This window comes from Schistocerca americana, chromosome 1, assembly GCF_021461395.2.
Source record: "Schistocerca americana isolate TAMUIC-IGC-003095 chromosome 1, iqSchAmer2.1, whole genome shotgun sequence".
Taxonomy (NCBI): Eukaryota; Metazoa; Arthropoda; class Insecta; order Orthoptera; family Acrididae; genus Schistocerca; species Schistocerca americana.
The window spans coordinates 608,398,708-608,421,907 of NC_060119.1; the positions used below are offsets into that span (position 1 = coordinate 608,398,708).

The following is a 23,200-nucleotide window of genomic DNA, read 5'->3' on the forward strand; positions in this document are numbered from 1 at the left end:
CATCATACTCAGTCATTTTGGAGAAGTACCATCACCAGTTGCAGAAAACCATATTTGCCGACAGCAAAACATCTTTGCTGAAGGTGGCTAATGGGAAATATGTAAAACCAACAGGAAGATGTACCATTCATGTGGGTATAAGTGACCATACACAGCCCTTAGAATTCATCGTCTTACAAGAGTGTAGTCATGATGTCATTCTCGGATGGGACTTTTTGAAAGCTTCTCAGGCAATTATAGATTGTGGTCACTCTAAGATTATGCTAGATGAGATGAGATACTGTGGACAGGAAGATGCACATCCAAGTGTGTGGAGACTGTGTGTACTGGATGAAGTGATCATTCCTGCAGTCAGCACTAGTAATGTACGTAACTGTCACGGGTCATGCCATGCATCAACCCATGGATCTTGTAGTGAAATGTAAGGGAAGCATACCATTGAAAAATAACTTGACCATCCCAGCCTTTTTCGTCTCATTTAAGAATGGATTCAGTGAATTGTGAATAGTTAACTGTTGCTGAGAACCAAAGATCCTTCCAAGATGCATGTGCAAAGCAAACACTGAGCCATTAATTGAAGAACAGCTGAGTGTCATAGAAACCTCCCATGCCGAGTCTGTAGACAAAATTAGCACTACCACTACAAGACAAGATCTTCTAGCCTATCATCAGATCTCACTAAGGAACAACAGAAGGGTTCTATCAATGCTTCAATCCGCAGATGAAGAGCAAATGAGACAAATCAATGGTGAAGCACTGGATTAGCACTGGAGACCATCAACCAATAAGCCAGAAAGCATATCATATGTCAGCAAGGGAACGTTGAATAATTCATGATGAGGTAGAGAAAATGATGAAGAATGACATCATTCAGCCTTCGCAGAGCCCATGGTCATCACCAGCGGTCCTCATCAGGAAGAAGGATGGCAGTTGGCGCTTTTGTTTTGATTACAGGAAGCTTAATAAGATAACTAAAAAGGATGTTTACCCTCTTCTACTAGATTGTCTGAAGGCGGCTAAGTTTTTCTCAATCATGGACATGTACTCAGGATACTAGCAAATTGAAGTAGTTGAGGCTGATCATAAGAACACTTCATTCATCACCCCTGAGGGCCTGTATGAGTTTAAGGTAATGCCGTTTGGTTCCCTGGTGCACGCGGTGTGAGGCAACTACGATGATGGACACTGTGTTTCCATTACATCCTGATGATGTGGACGATGACTACATCAGCCAGGTGTTAACCAGAGCTGAGGAAGCTTGGCAGTTAGCTTGACTCCGCACGCTGCAGGCTTAAGAAACCGATCACTGATGGTATGATGTGAGCCACCGTCCTGTTGTTTACCAGCCTGGTGACCTCGTCTGGATCTTCACTCCTGTTTGGAAGATTGGTCTCTCTGAGAAGCTCCTCAGGCACTACTTTGGACCTTATAAGATTGTAAGACAGTTGTCTGATGTTACTTATGAAGTTGAAGATTTTGACCCCGACACAAGACGACGAAAGATCAGATATATGGTCCACTTCCTTTGAATGAAGTCCTACAAGGATCCTGCAACCCAGGGTAAATTTGAAGCTTCAGCAACAGGCAACAAGCGGAAAGATGACAAAGAGTGTAGCGGCAAAAGAAGTTCTAAGAAGATCACCACCAAGGTGAGCATCAGTCATTGGGAGTCAGAGTATGCAGGACCAATGACTCATTGCTGGACTAGGAGAACATAACACCAAGATGCTGTTCTCTTAAGGAGGGAGCAATGTTGCAGAAGAAACAGAGTAGTACCATGGTGTAGTGGTTATAATACTAAACTGTTGCATGGAGGTCGTGAGTTCAAAACTCACCTGGACTGTACAATTTTAACTTCTATATTTGGTTCTAGTATATTCTAGAAGTATTCACAAATGTCAACCATCATTGTATTGGAATGTTCTGTAGCTGTATATATACTGTATGTGTTCTGGTCGGAGGCAGTTCACTCCATGCTCTTGTATGTGCAAGTGCTGAATAAACCTTCGTTAAGTGAAGTTATTGTTCGTCATTCATCTAATTATACAATCTTCTACAAGACAATATGTCATTAACTGCCATTCTAACCCAGAATTGTAGGGGTAGGAGACTGGCTATATAGGGTAGCCATAGGTCACTGCAGGATTTTTTATCTACATTGGTGGTGGTGAATGGTCATCAGTGAATCATGCTCAGTCAGGTTAATGCAGTGTTTGTTTTGGTTGGCATGCAGCCTCATTCATGAACTGTGGTTAACTTTGCAATAGGGTTAGAAGACAGAAATATTTCCTATATTCAACTTTATAATGCTTATTCAGTTTTATGAATATTGTATCAGTGATTTTAAATACACAACAGTCTACTGAAACATTTTAAAATTTTCAACTATTTAAATACTTAGACAGAAACAAATCAAGATAAATTTATTCAGTAATGCGTCACCACCAGTGTTCCAAGAAACATTTTGCTCCGGCAAAATCACTTTTTGATTTGTATGGTTGTGTCTTTTTGGGAAACCGAGTTTAGTATTTGGGTGTAGGAAGGAGTAGTGTTGCATGAAACACATTAGCTCAACAAATAAATCACTTTCTTAGGCTGAAAATAGTTGATAATGATGGTTAATGCAACTATCAGACAATTCTTCCTACTCTGGAGATTGTATAGATGGCTATTCAAAAATACTGTGTATACGTTTCAGTGTAAGGAATGGTTGTAGTTGATAGATACTAATAAAAGAGACTGTATAATCCATTAGCATAAGTCTCAGTATACACAGGTTCTCTGTGGGTTTACGCCCAACAGGTCAAAATCAAACATTCTAACTGCCAACAAAAGGTAAAGCTCTTCCAACTTTATCCATACAGAAAGGAACAGTCATGTGTTTGAATACTGAGAATCTCAGTTATTAAAGGAAAACAAAACAAGGATACTATAAATAAAATGAAGAGCATATTGTTTACTGCACATGAATGCTGGAACACCTCTTCCTAAGCTTTTTGAATAAATCCAGGAGTATTAGTCAAGGAGATATCTCTGTGTGATTTTATTTCATCATGCTAACAAAACCAGTTTAATAGCGCCAAATACATATTTGTTTCTTGGAAGTTGCTCTCTTAATTTACTTTTGCATCCCCCTTGAAGTAATTATCCTACCTGATTTCTCTCCCTTCATGAAACTAAAAAATTCGTCTGTAAGCTATTTTTTTGAATTCTTGAAGGTGCATGCTTGCAAAGAGTTCTTAGACAAACTTCCATAAAAGGAGTACTGTTCAGCCTCATTTAAGTAATTTGAGAGACTATACTGGTTCATACAATGAGAGCTGATGTAGTCTGAGATAATGAGAAGGTAAATTTGTAATATCTGAGATATGTTTTACTTCCCTAGCATATGAATGAATAAGTTTTGCATGAGTGAGACAAGGCATGTCTAAGAGAATTTACTATATATACTGTGAAAAACGTTATAGTTTTTTCTACATTGAACTGCTTTTTATCACTAGCATTTGTGGAGCACTAAAGATTTCTGTTTTGTTCATCTTCAGAACCGTTTTAGACATTTGCAAAATGTTTCAACACAGTAAACTTGTCACTACATGCTGTTATCATCACATTTTAATAGTTAAATTATATGTTTTTACTTTCCTCCACACTAACATTTGTGTTCTGACTTTCCCAAAGTATTAGCACATATCCGGTGTGTCTGAGCAACAAATGTCTGAGTGAGTTGACCTTTTCCTTGATGCAAATAAATCACAGTTCTCCTTTCATCCTTGCTGCCTCTCCTCACAAACCTACTCCCAACCACTGCTACAAAGGACATATATGTATATCCATTAAGCTGTAATTATTTGTGTATTTATGCAGTAGAGGACCATTTGCAGAATATGTTACGTGCTTTCAACATTGGGGAGCATTATTTGCGTACTTTTTGTTCTCCTCCCATCTCTCTCACTCTGCTTTTTTTCATCCACAATTCAAAACCTCGATAAACATTGCTTCTTCTAAATATTAATTATTTGAGCGAAAATTAATCTTATTTGCAACATATTTGACAACAGGTCTTTTACTTACTTTTTGTCCAGCTGGTATATGGAGATTTAAGTTATGAATAACTGGCTGAGAACCAGAATCATATCTCAAAGATACATCTTCAAACACAATATCACCTTCCATAGGCCAGTTTTTTGGTACTTTAATTCCTGTTGTTATAAAATAATAAAAATCATGAATCAGGTTAATGAAGTCCCCTTCATTTAATGAAGGAAATGGTCAGTGCACTCACCTCTATAACGATAGTCTTCTGTTGGAATCACTGCACACTTGTGGACTCTTTCCACTGCACACATGTACATCTCCATGTCAGCAAGAAATTTTACTACCCAGTTTAAATATATAGGAACCAGCAATGTGTAATTTACTGCTAATCCCACAAGTGCTGGTGTGATATAATTTGGATATAGCCATACTGATATTAGGGCAGCAATTATTGCAATAAAAACTATTACAGCACCTAAATAATCCTAGATGAGAAATATAAATAAAAAATGTGTCACACAAATGTATAAACCTGTTGCACCATAATTCATAAATAGTGAATTTAATCAAAGTATGTTAATGTTATATCATCTACGGCAGAAATTCTTTAAATCTTAAGTGTATATATATATATATATATATATATATATATATATATATATATATATATATATATATATATATATATAGAGGGAAACATTCCACGTAGGAAATATATATCTAAAAACAAAGATGATGTGACTTACCAAATGAAAGTGCTGGCAGGTCTGTCGACCTGCCAGCACTTTCATTTGGTAAGTCACATCATCTTTGTTTTTTTATATATATATATATATATATATATATATATATATATATATATATATATATATATATATATTTTTTTTTTTTTGTAACAAAACTTGCAATTCTTTCATTCCTTCTGTAGCTTATAGCTTCAAGTCCATCCCTAATTTGAAAGCATATGAGAAATAATATAGTATACCTTTATCCACGTTATTATGAATGACAGTATTTAAAAAAGCATGTGATACTTGAGCTCCTGTATTTGCAAGTAAAACTATAATGGAAATCCCTGGATGCAACAACACATAAAATAAGGGAAAGGCAACCACTAACCTATGGAGCACAGGAACATGTAGTGGAAGATTGCATTACAGAACTAATTAATAAATTACATGGCTACTTGTAAACTACACACAACAGGTGCAATACAAGTAACAAACATCATGACAATTGTACTAATACATGATGCACTGTGCCTATATAAGCTGTATCTCATACATCAGTTAAAGGGCAAGCACATTTTCTTCATGAAACATGGGGTCTGACCCTATTTTCAAATTAGAAAGCAAATGACCCCAGATAAGTTCATTTTTACATACTTTATTAGTGCCCATTGTGTAGAGAGAAATATTTATTGACTCTGGAGTGATGGACCTTGGTCTTTGAGATGGGTATTGCGTAGTTCAGCTGAGTTTTTCTACTATGAAGTACCAAATATTCCATTACATGAACATTGTTTTTTCTTATGCTTTTCTATGCTCCACACACCAGGCCACTCCTGTATCTTATGTATTATTTCACCCAGGAATTTCCATTATTGTTATAAGTTGTTGATTTGGCTCTCTTCCTTCCCATATCATTATATCTCTGTTACTGTCTTTCTTTACTTATCTACAATTCATTGTCCATTCTTTATTCTTTAATATATCTGTACTTTCTTCTCCTCTACAGTAACTGCCTTCAAAACAAACACTTGTCGCCCTCTGTTGGTGAATACTGTTTTCTGTTAAATGATTGTATGCTCCACACAACTGTCCACTATAGGTGTGTGGTTGCCTTTCCCTTATTTTACATATCTAAATGTACTAGTTTTGTAGGTTTTGTTTCTTCTGCAAAATGATGGGCTGAAGTAGGGACACTCTAGAAGTTGTTGTTGTTGTTTTTTTTTTTTTTTTTCAATAAAAGGCCTAACATAATTATTTTAAATTTCATGCAAGCCTAGTCAAAATTCTTTGAGGTAAGATGAGTGGCAACACTGTAGTTTTCTTTTTTGCAGCTTCTTCTTCATCTGAAGTGGGTTAATGGAATCCCATTTTGTTAAGATGTGTATGTGGAGGGAGGGGGAGAGGGATGTTCAGCACACTTACAGCCAATACTCAAGAAAAGAACATCTATTGCATAATGCAACAATAAGGATTTTCACATGAGATTGTTAAAATGATGTTAATTTTTGAGCTCTAAGCAGCATGGTTATCAGTGTCCTTGCTAAATTAAAACAAATAAAATCATTATCCAAAAGCAGTGTTATTGTGATGATATTTTCATGGAAACAAACTTTTTTTTATTTATCTTGCTGTATACACAGGAGACCATCATCTGGTAATGTAAAATGTGGCTAATTTTCTAAACAATTCTGAGCTCCAAGACAGGAGATGTCGTTCATAACTTCTTTATTCAACTGCATACCTATTACAAATATATGTGGATAAGTAGCTACAGTGAAAAATTAAAGGAAGCAAAATTAAATAGTGTGGAGCAGATGAGAGCAAACTAACATACCCGATTACAATGGACCTGAAGATAATTAAATTCACATAGTCACATCTGAAGCTAAACACAAGAAACAGAACAACATGGACTGTGGAACAAAAAGTGCAGGTGTATTTTAATCAGCTAATAAAAACCACAGCAAAAAATCTTGCAGCATCCCAGATTTGATGGTGCCTGTTTTGAACTCGAGTAAAATAAACAATGTATCAAACGCAACAGATAAAGAACAAGATGGAACACAGAGTCAAGAAATACCAGAAGAAAAACAACACACATCAGAATCCATCCTGACAACTAAAATATATATAAACCCATTAAAACTGAAGGCACAGCGAAACCTGTAGCAAGATTCAACCAGACCCTCACCAACACTGAAAACTGCAGTAATTTGTCAATGGGGTAACTTTGCAGTTCTCATAGGTGTTCCAATGATATATACCATAATGAAACAGCTGCAGCAACAACAGCTCTGAAGACAATACTGGGTAAGTTAACAAACACAAATGTTATATTATTTAAAATCCTCATGGTTATGATTTAATTGAATCATCATGTGTAAACAGAGAACCATGTGTAACCAAAGCTAACAAGTATTTTGAAACAATTTGCAAACAGTTTAAAAATGTAATTCTTTTAGACAATAAGGAATGGCGGCTAGTGTTGATATGCATAGTGTTCATGCGGGAAAAAGTGAAAATTACACCGATAAAAACAGCGTGTGCACGAATTGTAGTGATGAAATCAGAAAGTTAAATGATCGTTTAAGTAGTCTGCAATTAACCATTAATACTCTGATGAACGAACTAAAAAAACTTACGACCAGAAAGTGTGAACCTACATCAAACTTGCCTCACAGTAACCACGAAATTCCAGGCAAAGTGAAAAACAAAGTGCCTCATTCTCAACAAAGGTTATTGTATGACCCTAATACCGCGTTTACAAGCAGGTTCAGTGTGCAATCAACCGTGCAAGGTAAGAAACATTGTGCATGTGATAAAACTAACTTCCGAGCTGAATATGAAACTAAAAATACGCGGAGTGATACATCCAAAAGAATGCCTAACAACTCAACTACTGCTATGAAAGGAAATGAAACTGAAAGACCTGAACACTTACGTGACCCAAATATGAAGTATATGTCCAGCGCTGATACTAAATTGTTTGGCCATAACGACGGTGGACCTTCTAAACAGGCAGAGAAACCTAAACGAAGAAAAGTAGTTTTGATGGCAGACAGTCATGGTCGTGGATTTGCTCGCCTTCTGAACGGTCAGTCCAGTTTACAAACAATTGCTTACATAAAGCCTGGTGCTTCTATGTCGGAAGTTTGCAATCATGTACGATCCACAGACGTTGCTGACTTATCCTCTGAAGACTTTGTTGTACTAATTAGTGGGTCAAATGACGTATATAAAAACGAAACCCACAAAGCAAAACAAGAACTAAAAAGGTGCTTAGGACAGTTGACAGACACAAATGTTTTAGTGCTGAACATTCCACATCGGCAGACTTACCGTCTTGGTCATGCGTAAATAAAGAAATAATCAATGCCAACCAACAAATTTCATTACTTTGCAAACATTTCAGAAATGTAGAACTCGTAAATGTTAATAATATTAGGCGCAGATTCCACACATTACATGGATTGCACGTTAACAACATGGGGAAAAAACTGCTCGTCGGAAAAATTGAAGAAATTATCACCAAGAGGCATCAAACACTCAAAAGTAAAATCATCCTGGATTGGCCCCCCAAATATTCGAAGGAAACAACGCCAGCAAGACCTCACTCACCAACATCAACAACAAAAGAAGGAACTAGGTGCCTCCAATATTCAAGCACAATGAATGCAGTAACAGCTCTACCAATTGCAGACCCAGCTCAAACACCAGCAGCAATATTATCAACAGCAGGTGCAGCAGCTGAACAACTACCAGGGGAACCAGACACAGAAGAAAATGCTGCTGCAGATGATAATAGAAGAATAGGTGCAGTCGGGAAAAGAAAAGCAGTACTTCCAGCACACCTGAATGATTTTTTATTGACAGGGTAAAGGTAAGTGATCAATTAAATATGCCAAAGTCTAACAATATGCCAAAGCCTAACAAACCCTTTAATTTCATGCTGATTCATCAAAATGTCCAATCATTGCTAAACAAATTAAGTGAAGTTGAAATTTTATGTACTGATGAGCTAAAAAACGTTTCTGTAGTGTGTATAACTGAACACTGGCTGCCTAAAGATGCAATGTCAGTCACAAAACTTGCAGACTTCAATCTTTCTTCATCATTTTCTAGAATTACATCCAGTCATGGAGGGTCATGTATATTTGTTAAAAGTGGCATTGATTATTGTAACATAAAATGCATTGAACTGTTAGCTGAAGAGAAAATTTTTGAAGTATCCGCAGTTGAACTCTCTGCATTAAAATTAATAATCATTTGTGTATATAGGAGCCCTGATGGGAACTTAAATGATTTCTGTCACCAACTAGAAGCAGCTTTAAATACTATAAAAAACTTCAACAAAACAGTGATCATATGTGGAGATTTTAATATTGATTTTCAAGAAATCTCAAAAGACCAGCAAAGCTTGATGACCCTACTGGAAACATATAACATAAAAGCCACCATAGACTCTCCTACAAGAGTTACACCAACAACTAGCTCAACAGTTGATCAGATATTAATAAACACAAATGTAAATCACAATTTATGTGCCGGAAATCTTAATACTGGCTTCAGTGATCACTATGCACAGTTTATTGCTTTGCACACCCCAAGTGAAACAACTGAGAAAGAGGAACTTGTAAAAGAAGCAAGGAAATTCACTAACAAACAAATAAACCTTTTTGTACAGAGACTAAGTGAAGAAACTTGGTATGAAGTGTATACCTGTGAAAATACTAACAAAAAGTTTGAAAAATTGATGGAAATCTTCATGTCATACTTTGAAGCTGCATTTCCATTAAAAAAGCAAAAATGTCAACCTAACTTCAAGAAGAACAAATGGATTACAATAGGTATTAGAATATCTTGTGCAGAGAAAAGAAGATTACACGATATAGCAAAGACACAGAACATGCCTCATGAATTTCATTTGTACCTGAAGAATTACAAGAGGATCCTCAAAAATGTTGTAAGGAAAGCTAAAACAATGGCAAATGACAAATACATTGAAAACTCAAAAAACAAGTCTAAAGCTATATGGGAAGTTATAAAAAAAATCAAACAAGTGAAACTAAACAATATAAAAATGTGAACTTATGTTATGAAGGACAAATGATTTCTTGCCCAACAGAAATTGCAGGGACCTTCAACAAATATTTTGCAAACGTAAGTGAAGAGTTGGTGAGTGGACTGGAAGAACACAACAAAATATCACCTCCAACATGCAATAGTGTGAGAAATGTGTCTACATCTTTGTTCCTTTCACCCACAAATTCTGAAGAAATATTATCAGTTATAAAAACCTTGAAAACAGGCTACTCATGTGGAATTGATGGAATACCAGATGCAATTATTAAAAAATGCTGTCTTGCCTTAGCTGAACCCTTGACACATTTGTGCAACAGCTCACTGGCATCAGGAACCTTCCCTTCATGCTTAAAAACAGCAAAGCTGAAACCACTGTTCAAAAAAGGAAATCCAGAATGTGTTTCAAATTATAGACCAATAGCCCTACTGCCTGTATTTTCTAAAATTTTAGAAAAAGTTTTTTTATAAGAGATTGTCTGATTTCCTAAATAAAAATAAGATTCTCTCTCCTTCACAGCATGGCTTCAGGAAAGGCTATTCAACTGAAAGTGCAATATTTGAATTTCTTAATGAAATCTATACTAAACTGGATGCAGGTGAGTTTGTGACAGGCATATGTCTTGATTTATCTAAAGCTTTTGACGTCATTGACCATAGTGCCCTACTGCAGAAGCTTGACCAGTTAGGAATTAGAGGTATATCCAATGAGTGGCTCAAGACATACCTATGTGGTCGCAAACAGGTGGTTGAAGTGCAATATACTGACCATAACAAAATCAGCTACTACTATTCAGGATATGAAAATGTGAAATATGGTGTCCCTCAAGGATCAGTATTAGGACCCATTCTGTTTCTCCTCTATGTCAATGATCTTATGTACAACAAGTATTGCCAAACTACCCTCCAATTTGCAGATGATACAAGCTTCCTTATTAGTGGTAAAACAGAAGAAAAACTTAAAGACTCCGCTATCCAAACAATGAATAGTGTAGAACAGTGGTTCAGCTACAACAAGCTAATTATAAACAAAGAAAAGACAGTAGCACTGAATTTCTATAATGTAAAAGGAAGACACCACCCAAACATAGAAATAGAACTTAGGGACAGAGTTCTTGAAAGTGTTGACAGCACTAAATTTCTGGGACTCTGGCTCCAGAACAACACAAAATGGGCGGTACATATTGAATATTTGCAAAGAAAACTAAGCAAAACCTGTTACATGATACGGATCTTAAAAACTTGTTGCAGCAAAGCCAGCCTGTTAAATGTATACTACTCCTATGTGCATTCTGTAATTAAATATGGCATAATCTTCTGGGGCAATACAACAACAAATATTAAACTTTTCAGGATGCAAAAGAGAATACTAAGAATTATTGAAGGGGTAAACAATACGAAATCGTGCAGACCCATATTCAAAAAACTGTCAGTTCTTCCTCTTCCTTGCATTTTTATCTATGAAACATCAGTTTTCATCAAACAATATATCAATAGACACCCAGATATCTTATTAAAAATGAAGATATACATGCACACAATACAAGGCAAAAATCTGACATTCATGTGAAACGGGTGAGAACATCATTGTGCCAAAAAGGCACACTACATACTGGGATAAAGATTTTCAATAATTTACCTAAACATATTAAATCAATAGGTAAACTCTGTGGTTTTAAGGCTGAAGTAAAGGCATATTTAATTGATCATTGCTTTTACAGTCTGACAGAATATATAAAAGCCAAACAACAAAAATAAAGATGCATTATTAATATTCTAATTTGTATGTTGCCTGTAATGTTTGTTGTATTTATGAATCTGTGCTAAATTACTTCAATATCTAGTCCTTAGGATTGCAATACAAACTGTATTTTATCTTGTAAATACCTAACCATGTCCAATATCCTTGTATATATTCTATACATATAGGATTTGAAGGACTAAATAAATAAATAAATAAATGTATCAGTTGTAACCATAAACCCTCTGACAAATGTAACTGATTGAGAACTTTCCATACAAGACATGGTCAAGGGCTAGGTGTATTAGGAAAGAGACTGCTGGCCCAAAAAATATTTAGTATAGTAAATAAATTATCTTGTATTGGCAATTTAGATTGCTTGAAGGATGTTTTTGTACCAAGCAGCCTGAAAGGGACACTAAGGTGAGCTGTGCACCAAATCTAGGTGGCTTGACTTTGATGTATCAGAATGTACAAGGACTAAGCAACAAAATGTGTGAGCTGGAAGTAATTTTAAACTGTAATTTTAAGGAGGTTTCTGTGCTGTGAGTTCAATATTGAAGTACCAATACGGGCTTTTCTGACCATATGGCTTTCAAAATTATGGCAAAGAATGAGAACAATAAGAAATGCACAGTCACTGAAAAATATGTACAAAGAAGACTTATTAATGCAAACAACATAAGGGTTTTTAATAGTATGCTAAAAAGAGTGCAGTGGGACATAGAATAAACTGATGATGTGGACAAAAAGTATGACAGTTTTCTTACTGGTTATAAGTATTGCTAAGATGTGGCATTCCTATTAAAAAGAAAGTCAGTGAGAAGACAAATGCATGGGTAACACAAGGCATTAAAAAATGAGCAATCTCCCTTAGAAACCTAAGCAAACATGCTAAAATAAATACAGTAATAAAACCATAATATAGGAAAATTAGAAGGGTCTATAGGAAAGTTTTACAGGTGGCAAAAAGGCTAAGGAATGATTCATACATTAACAAGGGGAGCAATAAATCAAAATCGATTTGGAAGGTTATAAACAATAGCATAGGAAAATGTAAAATCAAGACCCACAATTTCAAAACTAAAATTAAGGGTAAAATGACAGAAGATGCTCAACAGATAGCCAATATATTCAATGAACATTATGTGAACATAGCACCAAACCTAATTAAAAGTCTGTGCAATTCAAACAACAAAAACATAAAAGTACCAACTGTGAAAAGACAATGTTTCTGTACCCAGTAACAGAATGTGAAATTAGAAATGCTATTAATAAACTACAAAATAAAATGTCTTCTCGTATTGATGGAATTCCAGACAAGGTAATCAAATATAGTTTTTCCAGTATAGATACTCATCTAACTGACACTAATAATACTTATTTCAGTACAGGGATGTTCCCATCAAAACTAAAACTCTCCATGATAAAGCCACTTCACAAAAAGGATAGTACAGCTGACATAAATACTTATAGGCCAGTGACAGTATTGTCAGGTTTTTCTAAAGTAATTCAAAGAGTAATGTATGAAAGGTTAGCTGACTTCCTGAATAAAAATCAAATACTGACTAATACTCAAAAAGGGTTTTGAAAGAACAGACCCACAGAAACGGAAGTCTTCCAATTCTTGAAAGTGGTCCTAAATGCCTTGGACAAGAATGAATTAAGCTGCGAGATATCTTAGATTTATCTAAAGTGTCTGGTCTAATCAGCCGTGGATTATTGCTTATGAAACTAGAATTTTATGAAGTCCGGGGACTTGCCTTCAAATGGTTCAAGTCTTATCTCTCTGATAGACAACACAAAGTGCAAATACGTAATGAAGGCAAAGAGTATCTTAAAAAAACTAGCTAGGGTTCCATGTTAGGCCCTCTGTTGTTCTTGGTGTATATAAAAGATTTGCCAGGCCATCTGACAGTTGCAGAAATGGTGATGTTCGCTGATGACACTAGCATTTTCATAAAAGGATACACCGAAGATAATCTGCAGCAGAGTGTCTCTAGGGCAATAAATGGGAAAGGAAAATGGTTTAGCAATAATGCTTTGGTCATAAATAAAGCTAAAACGATATTGATGAATTTCAGTAATATTAAAAATAAAGCTACAAGAGGAGTAAAAGCTGAGTTAGGGAACTATGTTACTGCACAAGCTCCATACACAAAATTCCTACATATATGGGTGGATGAGCACTTGATATGGGAAAAGCATCTAGAAGTTTGGAGTAAGAAACTAAGTAAATGCTGCTATGTGCTAAGAAAGTGTCGGGACTTTTGCAACACTGAATCATTGCTGTGTGCCCATTATGCTTATACAAACAGTTTGCTTAGATATGGTGTGATCTTCTGGGGAAATACAGGTATGGCAAAACAAGCTTTCAAACTTCAAAAATGGCTATTAGAATAATGAAAGGGGTTCCCTGTAGAGAGAATTTAAAATAATGACTCTTTCTAGCTTATACATCTATGAATATGTCTGCTTTCTGAAAACTCACCAGGAATTTTCAAAGAGATTATTTTCACAGAAGAGCGCTCTACCAAAAAAGTGTAAACTATCAGCCCAAAATACTTTTTAGTGCATTACCTGCTACAATAAAGAAAGTTAAAGAATTTCATAAATTCAAGGTAGAACTTAAACAATTTTTACTGGCCACATAGTTTTTATAACATGGAAGAATACCTGAATATGGAAAAGTAATATTATTTATATATACAGATATAAAATTTTTGTATTTATTATCCAAGTTTTTTAAACAAATTAAATATAAGAAATTATGAGGGTTGGAACTTAAATAGTGGCAACTATTTATTCACAACTCATACAAAAGTTACATTTTTGCACTTGTTACTGTCCTTCAAAGTAGTCACCAGCATTGTGTAGAACCCATTGCCAGTGATGTGGAAGGCGTAGTATACCGTTACTAGAGCCTGTTCTGTTTATGGTGCAAATGGAGCAGTCTACTGCCTGTCAAATCTCTGGAACAGTTCTGAAGTGAATACCACAAAGTGGTTCCTTCATCTTTGGAAACAAATCAAAGTCACAAGGACTTAAGTCCAGGGAGTATGGTGGCTGGTACAGTACTTCCCAGTCCCATCGACCGAACAGAGCAACCACAGCTTGTGATGTATGCACCCACGCATTGTTGTGCAAAATGATGGGTGGGTTGTGCAGAAAGTGTCGCCGCTTCTTTCACAAAGCTTGCCGCAGGTGATGCTCCAAAAATGAACAGTAATACGACTTAAGTCCTTGTGAATTTGATTTGAGTCTGAAGATGAAAGAACCACTTCATGGCATTTGCTTCAGAACTGTTCCAGAGATTCGACAGGCAATAGACTGGTCCATTCGCACCATCAACAGAACAGGCTCTGCTAACGGTAAACTATGCCTTCCACATAGCTGGCAATGGGTTCTACACAACACTGGTGACTACTTTGAAGGACAGTAACAGGTAGAAACATGTAACCCTTTTGTATGAGTTGTGAATAAATAGTTGCCACTATTTAAGTTCCAACCCTCATATATTGTAATTGACTACATCTATACAATGTACATTGTTAATGGATGAATAAAGTGATTGATTGATTGAACGTATATGGATATAACTGAGAAATAAATTCCTGTTAACCACCTCACTGGTTATAAAAGTGTCCGGGAAAGACATCATATCTGCTAATACACCAGCAGGGACTTTACCTGTAGGATTAGTGACTGTTCTATCTCTTACATTAGGTACAAACACAATCCATTTCACCATAATCATAAACTTCCTGCATGGCAACTAATACCATGGTTTATTTTCACCTAACATTTCAAGCAACAAGAGGCTTAAGCATCGACTGAATAATACTGAAGTGAAATCTGTTTCAAGCATGCTTTCTAAGATCATTTTTGATAGTCATCACTGTTACTTCAGATGCCAGCATAATCTATGGCTGTGACTGTGGTGTGGTGTGCAATGGTGATGACACAAGGGCTGCTGTTTGAAATCGGTGATGTACACTGTAGAGAGTGTCAACTGGTGCAATCTCTATCAAATACGTATTACAAATAAATACATCATTCACACAGCTTTTGCTCTCACATTTACTATCAATGATTCTTCTCAGATGTGCATATGTAGCAAATCACCTTGATGCCCCAACATTGTGAGGCCACAGCTTGGAATATCTGTCAGTTCCCAAAGTTCAGAAACTAAAACAATCATTCTGCATGGACTGCATTACCTACTTCAGGCCTAATATGGTTTTTACAAAGTACAGTCAAACGCAATTTCATCATCACTTACACTCTGGAATTTGTCCAACTCAAATTCTTTATCACTATGGAGCCACTTGATACCTGTCAATAAAGTCAATATGACTAGTAATGAATACAATGGGATGGTTACAAGAATTCCTGTTAGTCACAGTAGCATGCTCCACTGTATACTCCAAGATAATTTTATAACAAGTGTAAGAGAATTACTCTTGACTATGTAGGAAGGAATGGCAGTGAGTAGAGTATAATGATAATCTGTTATCACATGCTGTCCAACTGTCCCTCCAGTGACTCATTTGTCCACTGCTTTATGAGCTCCCTCTGCTGTTGAATTTATGAAATGAAAGAAATTATGCCTCTCATCTAATTATACATCAAGATAAAACCACACTGCCTGCCTAGTAATAGCAGCTTCTCCTAACTGAATAATTAAGTTTGTGTTTAATGAAATTTCTTCTTCAGGACTATATAGTTAGTCTTGATGGTAGCAACAGTTAATCTATTATTCCTATACCATTGTTGCATTTCATCAAGGGCACCACATGCATGTTCCTTTAACAGCTCTAGAGTTGGCAGAAACCACTACCAACAGATCATGTGGATAGGCAGCTATTTATTTATTTACTGAATGGCAATACAGAGTAACATTGCATAGGATATTAAAATATACAAATATAAAACCATAAGAATACAACATACATTACTAGAAGTTGTGTAATTTCATATTATATTTCTATGAACAATGCATTGACTAGGTAATTTCAGAATTTTGCTTTGATCAGATCTCTCAAAGGTCCTTCATACTCCCTTGTTGGGCACTCTTGAATTATGCGGTCTATAGTGTGGCCAAATTCCCCACAGCCACACATACAGAAATTGTAATGTCCCACCTATCTTTCATGGAATTGCACTTGGACTGGCCCATCCTTATTCTGTTCAGTCTCGTCCACACATTTATTTATTTTTTATTTTATTTTATTTTATTTTATTTTATTTTATTTTGATACTCTTGGTTGGAATTTACAATATCTAAAATCCTACCCCCATGAACCATGGACCTTGCCATTAGTGGTGAGGCTTGCGTGCCTCAGCGATACAGATGGATGTACTGTAGGTGCAACCACAATGGAGGGGTATCTGTTGAAAGGCCAGACAAATGTGTGGTTCCTGAAGAGGGGCAGCAGCCTTTTCAGTAGTTCCAGGGGCAACAGTCTGGATGATTGACTGATCTGGCCTTGCAACACTAACCAAAACGGCCTTGCTGTGCTGGTACTGCGAACGGCTGAAAGCAAGGGGAAACTACAGCCGTAATTTTTCCCAAGGGCATGCAGCTTTACTGTATGGTTAAATCATGATGGCGTCCTCTTGGGTAAAATATTCCGGAGGTAAAATAGTCCCCCATTCGGACCTCCGGGCGGGGACTACTCAAGAGGACGTTGTTATCAGGAGAAAGAAAACTAGCGTTCTACGGATCGGAGCGTGGAATGTCAGATCCCTTAATCGGGCAGGTAGGTTAGGAAATTTAAAAAGGGAAATGGATAGGTTGAAGTTAGATATATTGGGAATTAGTGAAGTTCGGTGGCAGGAGGAAAAACACTTTTGGTCAAGTGAATACAGGATTATAAATACAAAATCAAATAGGGGTAATGCAGGAGTAGGTTTAATAATGAATAAAAAAACTGGAGTGCGGGTAAGCTACTACCAACAGCAAAGTGAACGCATTATTGTGGCCAAGATAGACACGAAGCCCACGCCTACTACAGTAGTACAAGTTTATATGCCAACTAGCTCTGCAGATGATGAAGAAATTGATGAAATGTATAATGAGATAAAAGAAATTATTCAGGTAGTGAAGGGAGACGAAAATTTAATAGTCATGGGTGACTGGAATTTGAGAGTAGGAAAAGGGAGAGAAGGAAACATAGTGGGTGAATATGAATTGGGGGAGAGAAATGAAAGAGGAAGCTGTCTGGTAGAATTTTGCACAGAGCATAACTTAATTATAGCTAACACTTGGTTCAAGAATCATAAAAGAAGGTTGTATACGTGGAAGAATCCTGGAGATACTAGAAGGTATCAGATAGATTATATAATGGTAAGACAGAGATTTAGGAACCAGGTTTTAAATTGTAAGACATTTCCAGGGGCAGATGTGGACTCTGACCACAATCTATTGGTTATGAACTGTAGATTAAAACTGAAGTAACTGCAAAAAGGTGTGAATTTAAGGAGATGGGACCTGGATAAACTGACTAAACCAGAGGTTGTACAGAGTTTCAGGGAGAGCATCAGGGAACAATTGACAGGAATGGGGGAAAGAAATACAGTAGAAGAAGAATGGGTAGCTCTAAGGGGTGAAGTAGTGAAGGCAGCAGAGGATCAAGTAGGTAAAAAGACGAGGGCTAGTAGAAATCCTTGGGTAACAGAAGAAATATTGAATTTAATTGATGAAAGGAGAAAATATAAAAATGCAGTAAATGAAGCAGGCAAAAAGGAATACAAACGTCTCAAAAATGAGACCGACAGGAAGTGCAAAATGGCTAAGCAGGGATGGCTACAGGACAAATGTAAGGATTTAGAGGCTTATCTCACTAGGGGTAAGATAGATACTGCCTACAGAAAAATTAAAGAGACCTTTGGAGAAAAGAGAGCCACTTGTATGAATATCAAGAGCTCAGATGGAAACCCAGTTCTAAGCAAAGAAGGGAAAGCAGAAAGGTGGAGGGAGTATATGGAGGGTTTATACAAGGGCGATGCACTTGAGGACAATATTATGGAAATGGATGAGGATGTAGAAGAAGATGAAATAGGAGATACGATACTGTGTGAAGAGTTTGACAGAGCACTGAAAGACCTGAGTCGAAACAAGGCCCCGGGAGTAGACAACATTCCATTGGAACTACTGACGGCCTTGGGAGAGCCAGTCCTGACAAAACTCTACTGTCTGGTGAGCAAGATGTATGAGACAGGCGAAATACCCTCAGACTTCAAGAAGAATATAATAATTCCAATCCCAAAGAAAGCAGGTGTTGGCAGATGTGAAAATTACCGAACTATCAGTTTCTTAAGTCACAGCTGCAAAATACTAATGCGTATTCTTTACAGACGAATGGAAAAACTGGTAGAAGCCGACCTCGGCGAAGATCACTTTGGATTCCGCATAATGTTGGAACACGCGAGGCAATACTGACCCTATGACTCATCTTAGAAAATAGATTAAGGAAAGGCAAACCTACATTTCTAGCATTTGTAGACTTAGAGAAAGCTTTTGACAATGTTGATTGGAATACTCTCTTTCAAATTCTGAAGGTGGCAGGGGTAAAATACAGGGAGCGAAAGGCTATTTACAATTTGTACAGAAACCAGATGGCAGTTATAAGAGGTGAGGGGCATGAAAGGGAAGCACTGGTTGGGAAGGGAGTGAGACAGGGTTGTAAGCTGTCCCCGATGTTATTCAATCTGTATATTGAGCAGGCAATAAAGGAAACAAAAGAAAAATTTGGAGTGGGTATTAAAGTCCATGGAGAATTAATAAAAACTTTGAGGTTCGCCGATGACATTGTAGTTCTGTCAGAGACAGCAAAGGACTTGGAAGAGCAGTTGAACGGAATGGACAGCGTCTTGAAAGGAGGATATAAGATGAACATCAACAAAAGCAAAACGAGGATAATGGAATGTAGTCGAATTAAGTCGGGTGATGCTGAGGGAATTGGATTAGGAAATGAGACACTTAAAGTGGTAAAGGAGTTTTGCTATTTGTGAAGCAAAATAACTGATGATGGTCAAAGTAGAGAGGATATAAAATGTAGACTGGCAATGGCAAGGAAAGCGTTTCTGAAGAAGAGAAATTTGTTAACATCGAGTATTGATTTAAGTGTCAGGAAGTCGTTTCTGAAAGTATTTGTATGGAGTGTAGCCATGTATGGAAGTGAAACATGGATGATAAATAGTTTGGACAAGAAGAGAATAGAAGCTTTTGAAATGTGGTGCTACAGAAGAATGCTGAAGATTAGATGGGTAGATCACATAAGTAATGAGGAGGTATTGAATAGAATTGGGGAGAAGAGGAGTTTGTGGCACAACTTGAAAAGAAGAAGGGACTGGTTGGTAGGACATGTTCTGAGGCATCAAGGGATCACCAATTTAGCATTAGAGGGCAGTGTGGAGGGTAAAAATCGTAGAGGGAGACCAAGAGATGAATACACTAAGCAGATTCAGAAGGATGTAGGTTGCAGTAAGTACTGGGAGATGAAGAAGCTTGCACAGGATAGAGTAGCATGGAGAGCTGCATCAAACCAGTCTCAGGACTGAAGACAACAACAACAACAACAACAACAAGTGGTTGATGCTTGTTGTTCAACTTGTCTTCCATTCTACACTAATATCAAAGGGTGGCTGTGTGATATTTTCTCAGGCTGGTTGCCAGGACTTCACCTGACTTTGTATGGGTCATTTGTGCCCACATGGATCAGGAGTTTTGCAGTCAGTCAGGGTCATGGAATTTCTTCCACTCTTGCAAAGCTGCCTGTACTTGTCTTAGCTCAGGTGGTGCAATGTTGCTGAGCACAGGTAACCATGGTGTTGTGGTAAATTTTAAGTACCAGTTATTATCCTCGTGGTTTCATTCAGTTGTGCATCGAATATTTTTAATGTGTGAGCTTTAGAACCACATGGGAGCACAATATACTGTGGTCAAATAGACCATAGCAATTGTTCCTGGGAGAAAAATTCTTGTTCATGCTCCCCGCATTGTCCCAGACGTGTCTTAACCATGTTGGTCTCAGTTTTAATTGTTTGGCTTTCACATTCAAGGTGTTCCTTGTATGATAATGAACAATCCAGAAGTACTGAAGTACCAAATATTGAAAGCAGCTATTTTGTGTTGCCTTAATAGAAACCTCGTTTTGTGTGTCTGCTTCAATTCTTATACGGAATTAGCAACTTTTTAGCTCAACAGATGAAAAGATAATCTGCAGATTTAATTTAAATTCCTCTGTTCACTGCCTTGTAATACATTGCATCAGCCAAAATGCAGCCCCACTGTGAATGTTGTTCTTAAACATGGGATGAGCTGGTTGACATTTGTAAGCAGTTGGAAATCACTCTGACCACTATCAAATGATTGACAGCTGCTCTAAATTGGTGTGTTGGAAGAGCTCCCGAGAGTCATGTACCTGTGATACCTGTACCAGATACCTGAGATACCTGTACCAGAGGTTGGTTTGGTTTGTGGGACACTCAACTGTGTGGGTATCTGTGTGGCCCAGAGGTACCTCAAGTACTATCCTCTCCTGTGGATCCTGCCTCCTCTGCAGAGAGTACAGGATCTGTCATTACCCATCCACTTTACTGCTAGTCGCGTGCCAATTATAGATCTAGGTGTCCTGTACTGGGTGGACGGGGACCACGGAGGACTCAGAGTATTGTACCAATCCTCTTAAACAACAAATTTAGGTGCTCTATTTCACTGAAACTGAGCCAGTGGGACTCACTCCACCTGTTTTGAGGAAACCTGTTTTGTCTGGTGTCAGGAGAAGGCAAACGCAAAAGGGTAGGGCTTTATCAATCACCAGTAGTTCAAACAAATGGCGAATGATGGTACCCCTTAGAAAATTGGCAGCAAGGGACAGGGAAGGACACAAGGTGCACTCAGTGTATACTACTGGGGGCCTCATTCAGCATGTTGAACAGACTATTCCAGCAACCATTGAGGGAACAGGGTGCAACCAACTGCAAATTTTGGCGATGTTGTAACAAAGTATGCCTCTCATGTGGGCTTTGAAGTGATTCTTGGGTCATTACCGCTATTGGTAGATAAGGTTGAGAAGATCAGCCTTGTGCATGCAGTTTCAATGAAGCTCACAATTTGCAGTATTGTCCCCAGAACTTATCATGGCCCTTTGGTTCTCAGTCAAGTAGCAGGACTGAACCAGAGACTTTAAAAGTTCTGTGATGAGCTAGACTGTGACTTCCTGGACTTGCGCCATAGGGTTGAGAACAGTAGGATCCCCTTAAATAGATCAGGTGTGCACTACACATCAGAGGCCGCTACTCAGTTAGTTGACTATGTATGGGGAGCACACAAGGTTTTTTTAGAGTAGGTGACTCTCCATCCATTCCAGACGACAAAGGCTATAGGAAACCCAGAAGTATCAGTGTAAGATGAAAACAAATGCCTCCCACAGGTGAGAGCATCAAAATCCTAGTGGTAAACTGCCAAAGCATTTGCAACACAGTGCCAGAGTTTGAAGTACTCATGAAAAGCAGTGAAGCTCACATAATACTAGGTACAGAAAGCTGGTTGAAACCTGAAATTGATAGCAATGAGATTTTTGTGGAAAACTGAAGGTTTTATCAAAAGCATAGGCAAATGGGAAATGGATGTGGTGAATTTGTTGCAGTAGACAAAAAACTCAAATCCACTGAGTTAGAAATTGAAGCTGCATATCAGAAACACCACAAAGCCGGAAAGTACATTTAGCTTTAAACTGGTCAAGGTACAGGATGTTACTAATATACTGAAGAAAATGAAGAACAGTTTCAGTAATGATGTTTATGGTTTAAGTTCAGCCATGTTAAAGTGTCACTCAGTTCAATTGCTAGAATTGATAACACACGTAGTAAACACATGTATATTGGAGGCTCAGTTCCCAAAGGCACTAAAGTTTGTTAAAGTCACTTGAATACACAAAAAAGGCAGCCTCTCAAGTTGTGATAATTTTAGCCCTGTTTCAGTTGTGCCAATCTTGTCTAAAGTGATAGAAACTATACTAAATAATCAAATAGTAAAATACTTTGAAGAAAACAAAATCTTCACTGATAGTCAATTTGGCTTCAGATTAGGGTTAGGAACTGTTAAATCTGACTTATCACTTTTAACACAGTGTGTGAAGTAACTAGAAAGCAAGGTAGTGGTTCAGAATAAACTCTTTGATTTATCAAAAGCTTTTGACATTGTGTCTCATGAAATCTTATTGAACAAACTGCAATTCTATGGCTCTACAGGAAGGGCTCTGGAACTGATAAAATCTTATCTAAGTGATAGATTGCAGAAGGTGGTTTTTAATGGTGCAGAATCAGATTACTTACCTGTGGGCATGGGTGTCCCACAAGGTTCTGTATTTGGCCCAATTCTATTTATTATTTATATAAATGACTTACCAAGTAACACAGTTGGACCGTCAACTAGGATTTACTTATTTTCAGATGATCTTGCAGTCTGTATAGCTGTAGAAACAGCACAGAAGGTGAAATATGAAGCAGATCAGTGCACTGTCAAAGTTGAAAATTGATGTAAAGCTAATAACCTTTGTGTCAACCGAAAAAAAAAATACAAGACCTGTATGTATCGTGGAATAAT

General features: G+C 37.2%; 1 protein-coding gene across 1 annotated transcript in view; it reads right to left on the reverse strand.

Annotated features, from left to right (window-relative positions):
- Positions 1 to 23,200, reverse strand: part of LOC124607240 (ATP-binding cassette sub-family C member Sur) — a 410,012-nt gene that overhangs the window by 64,328 nt on the left and 322,484 nt on the right. Inside the window, exons 22-23 of the mRNA XM_047139518.1 lie at positions 4,283 to 4,520; positions 4,072 to 4,199 (exon numbers count right to left, since the gene is read on the reverse strand). Of these exons, the coding sequence (XP_046995474.1) occupies positions 4,072 to 4,199; positions 4,283 to 4,520 (366 nt within the window). The remainder of the gene's footprint in view (positions 1 to 4,071; positions 4,200 to 4,282; positions 4,521 to 23,200) is intronic.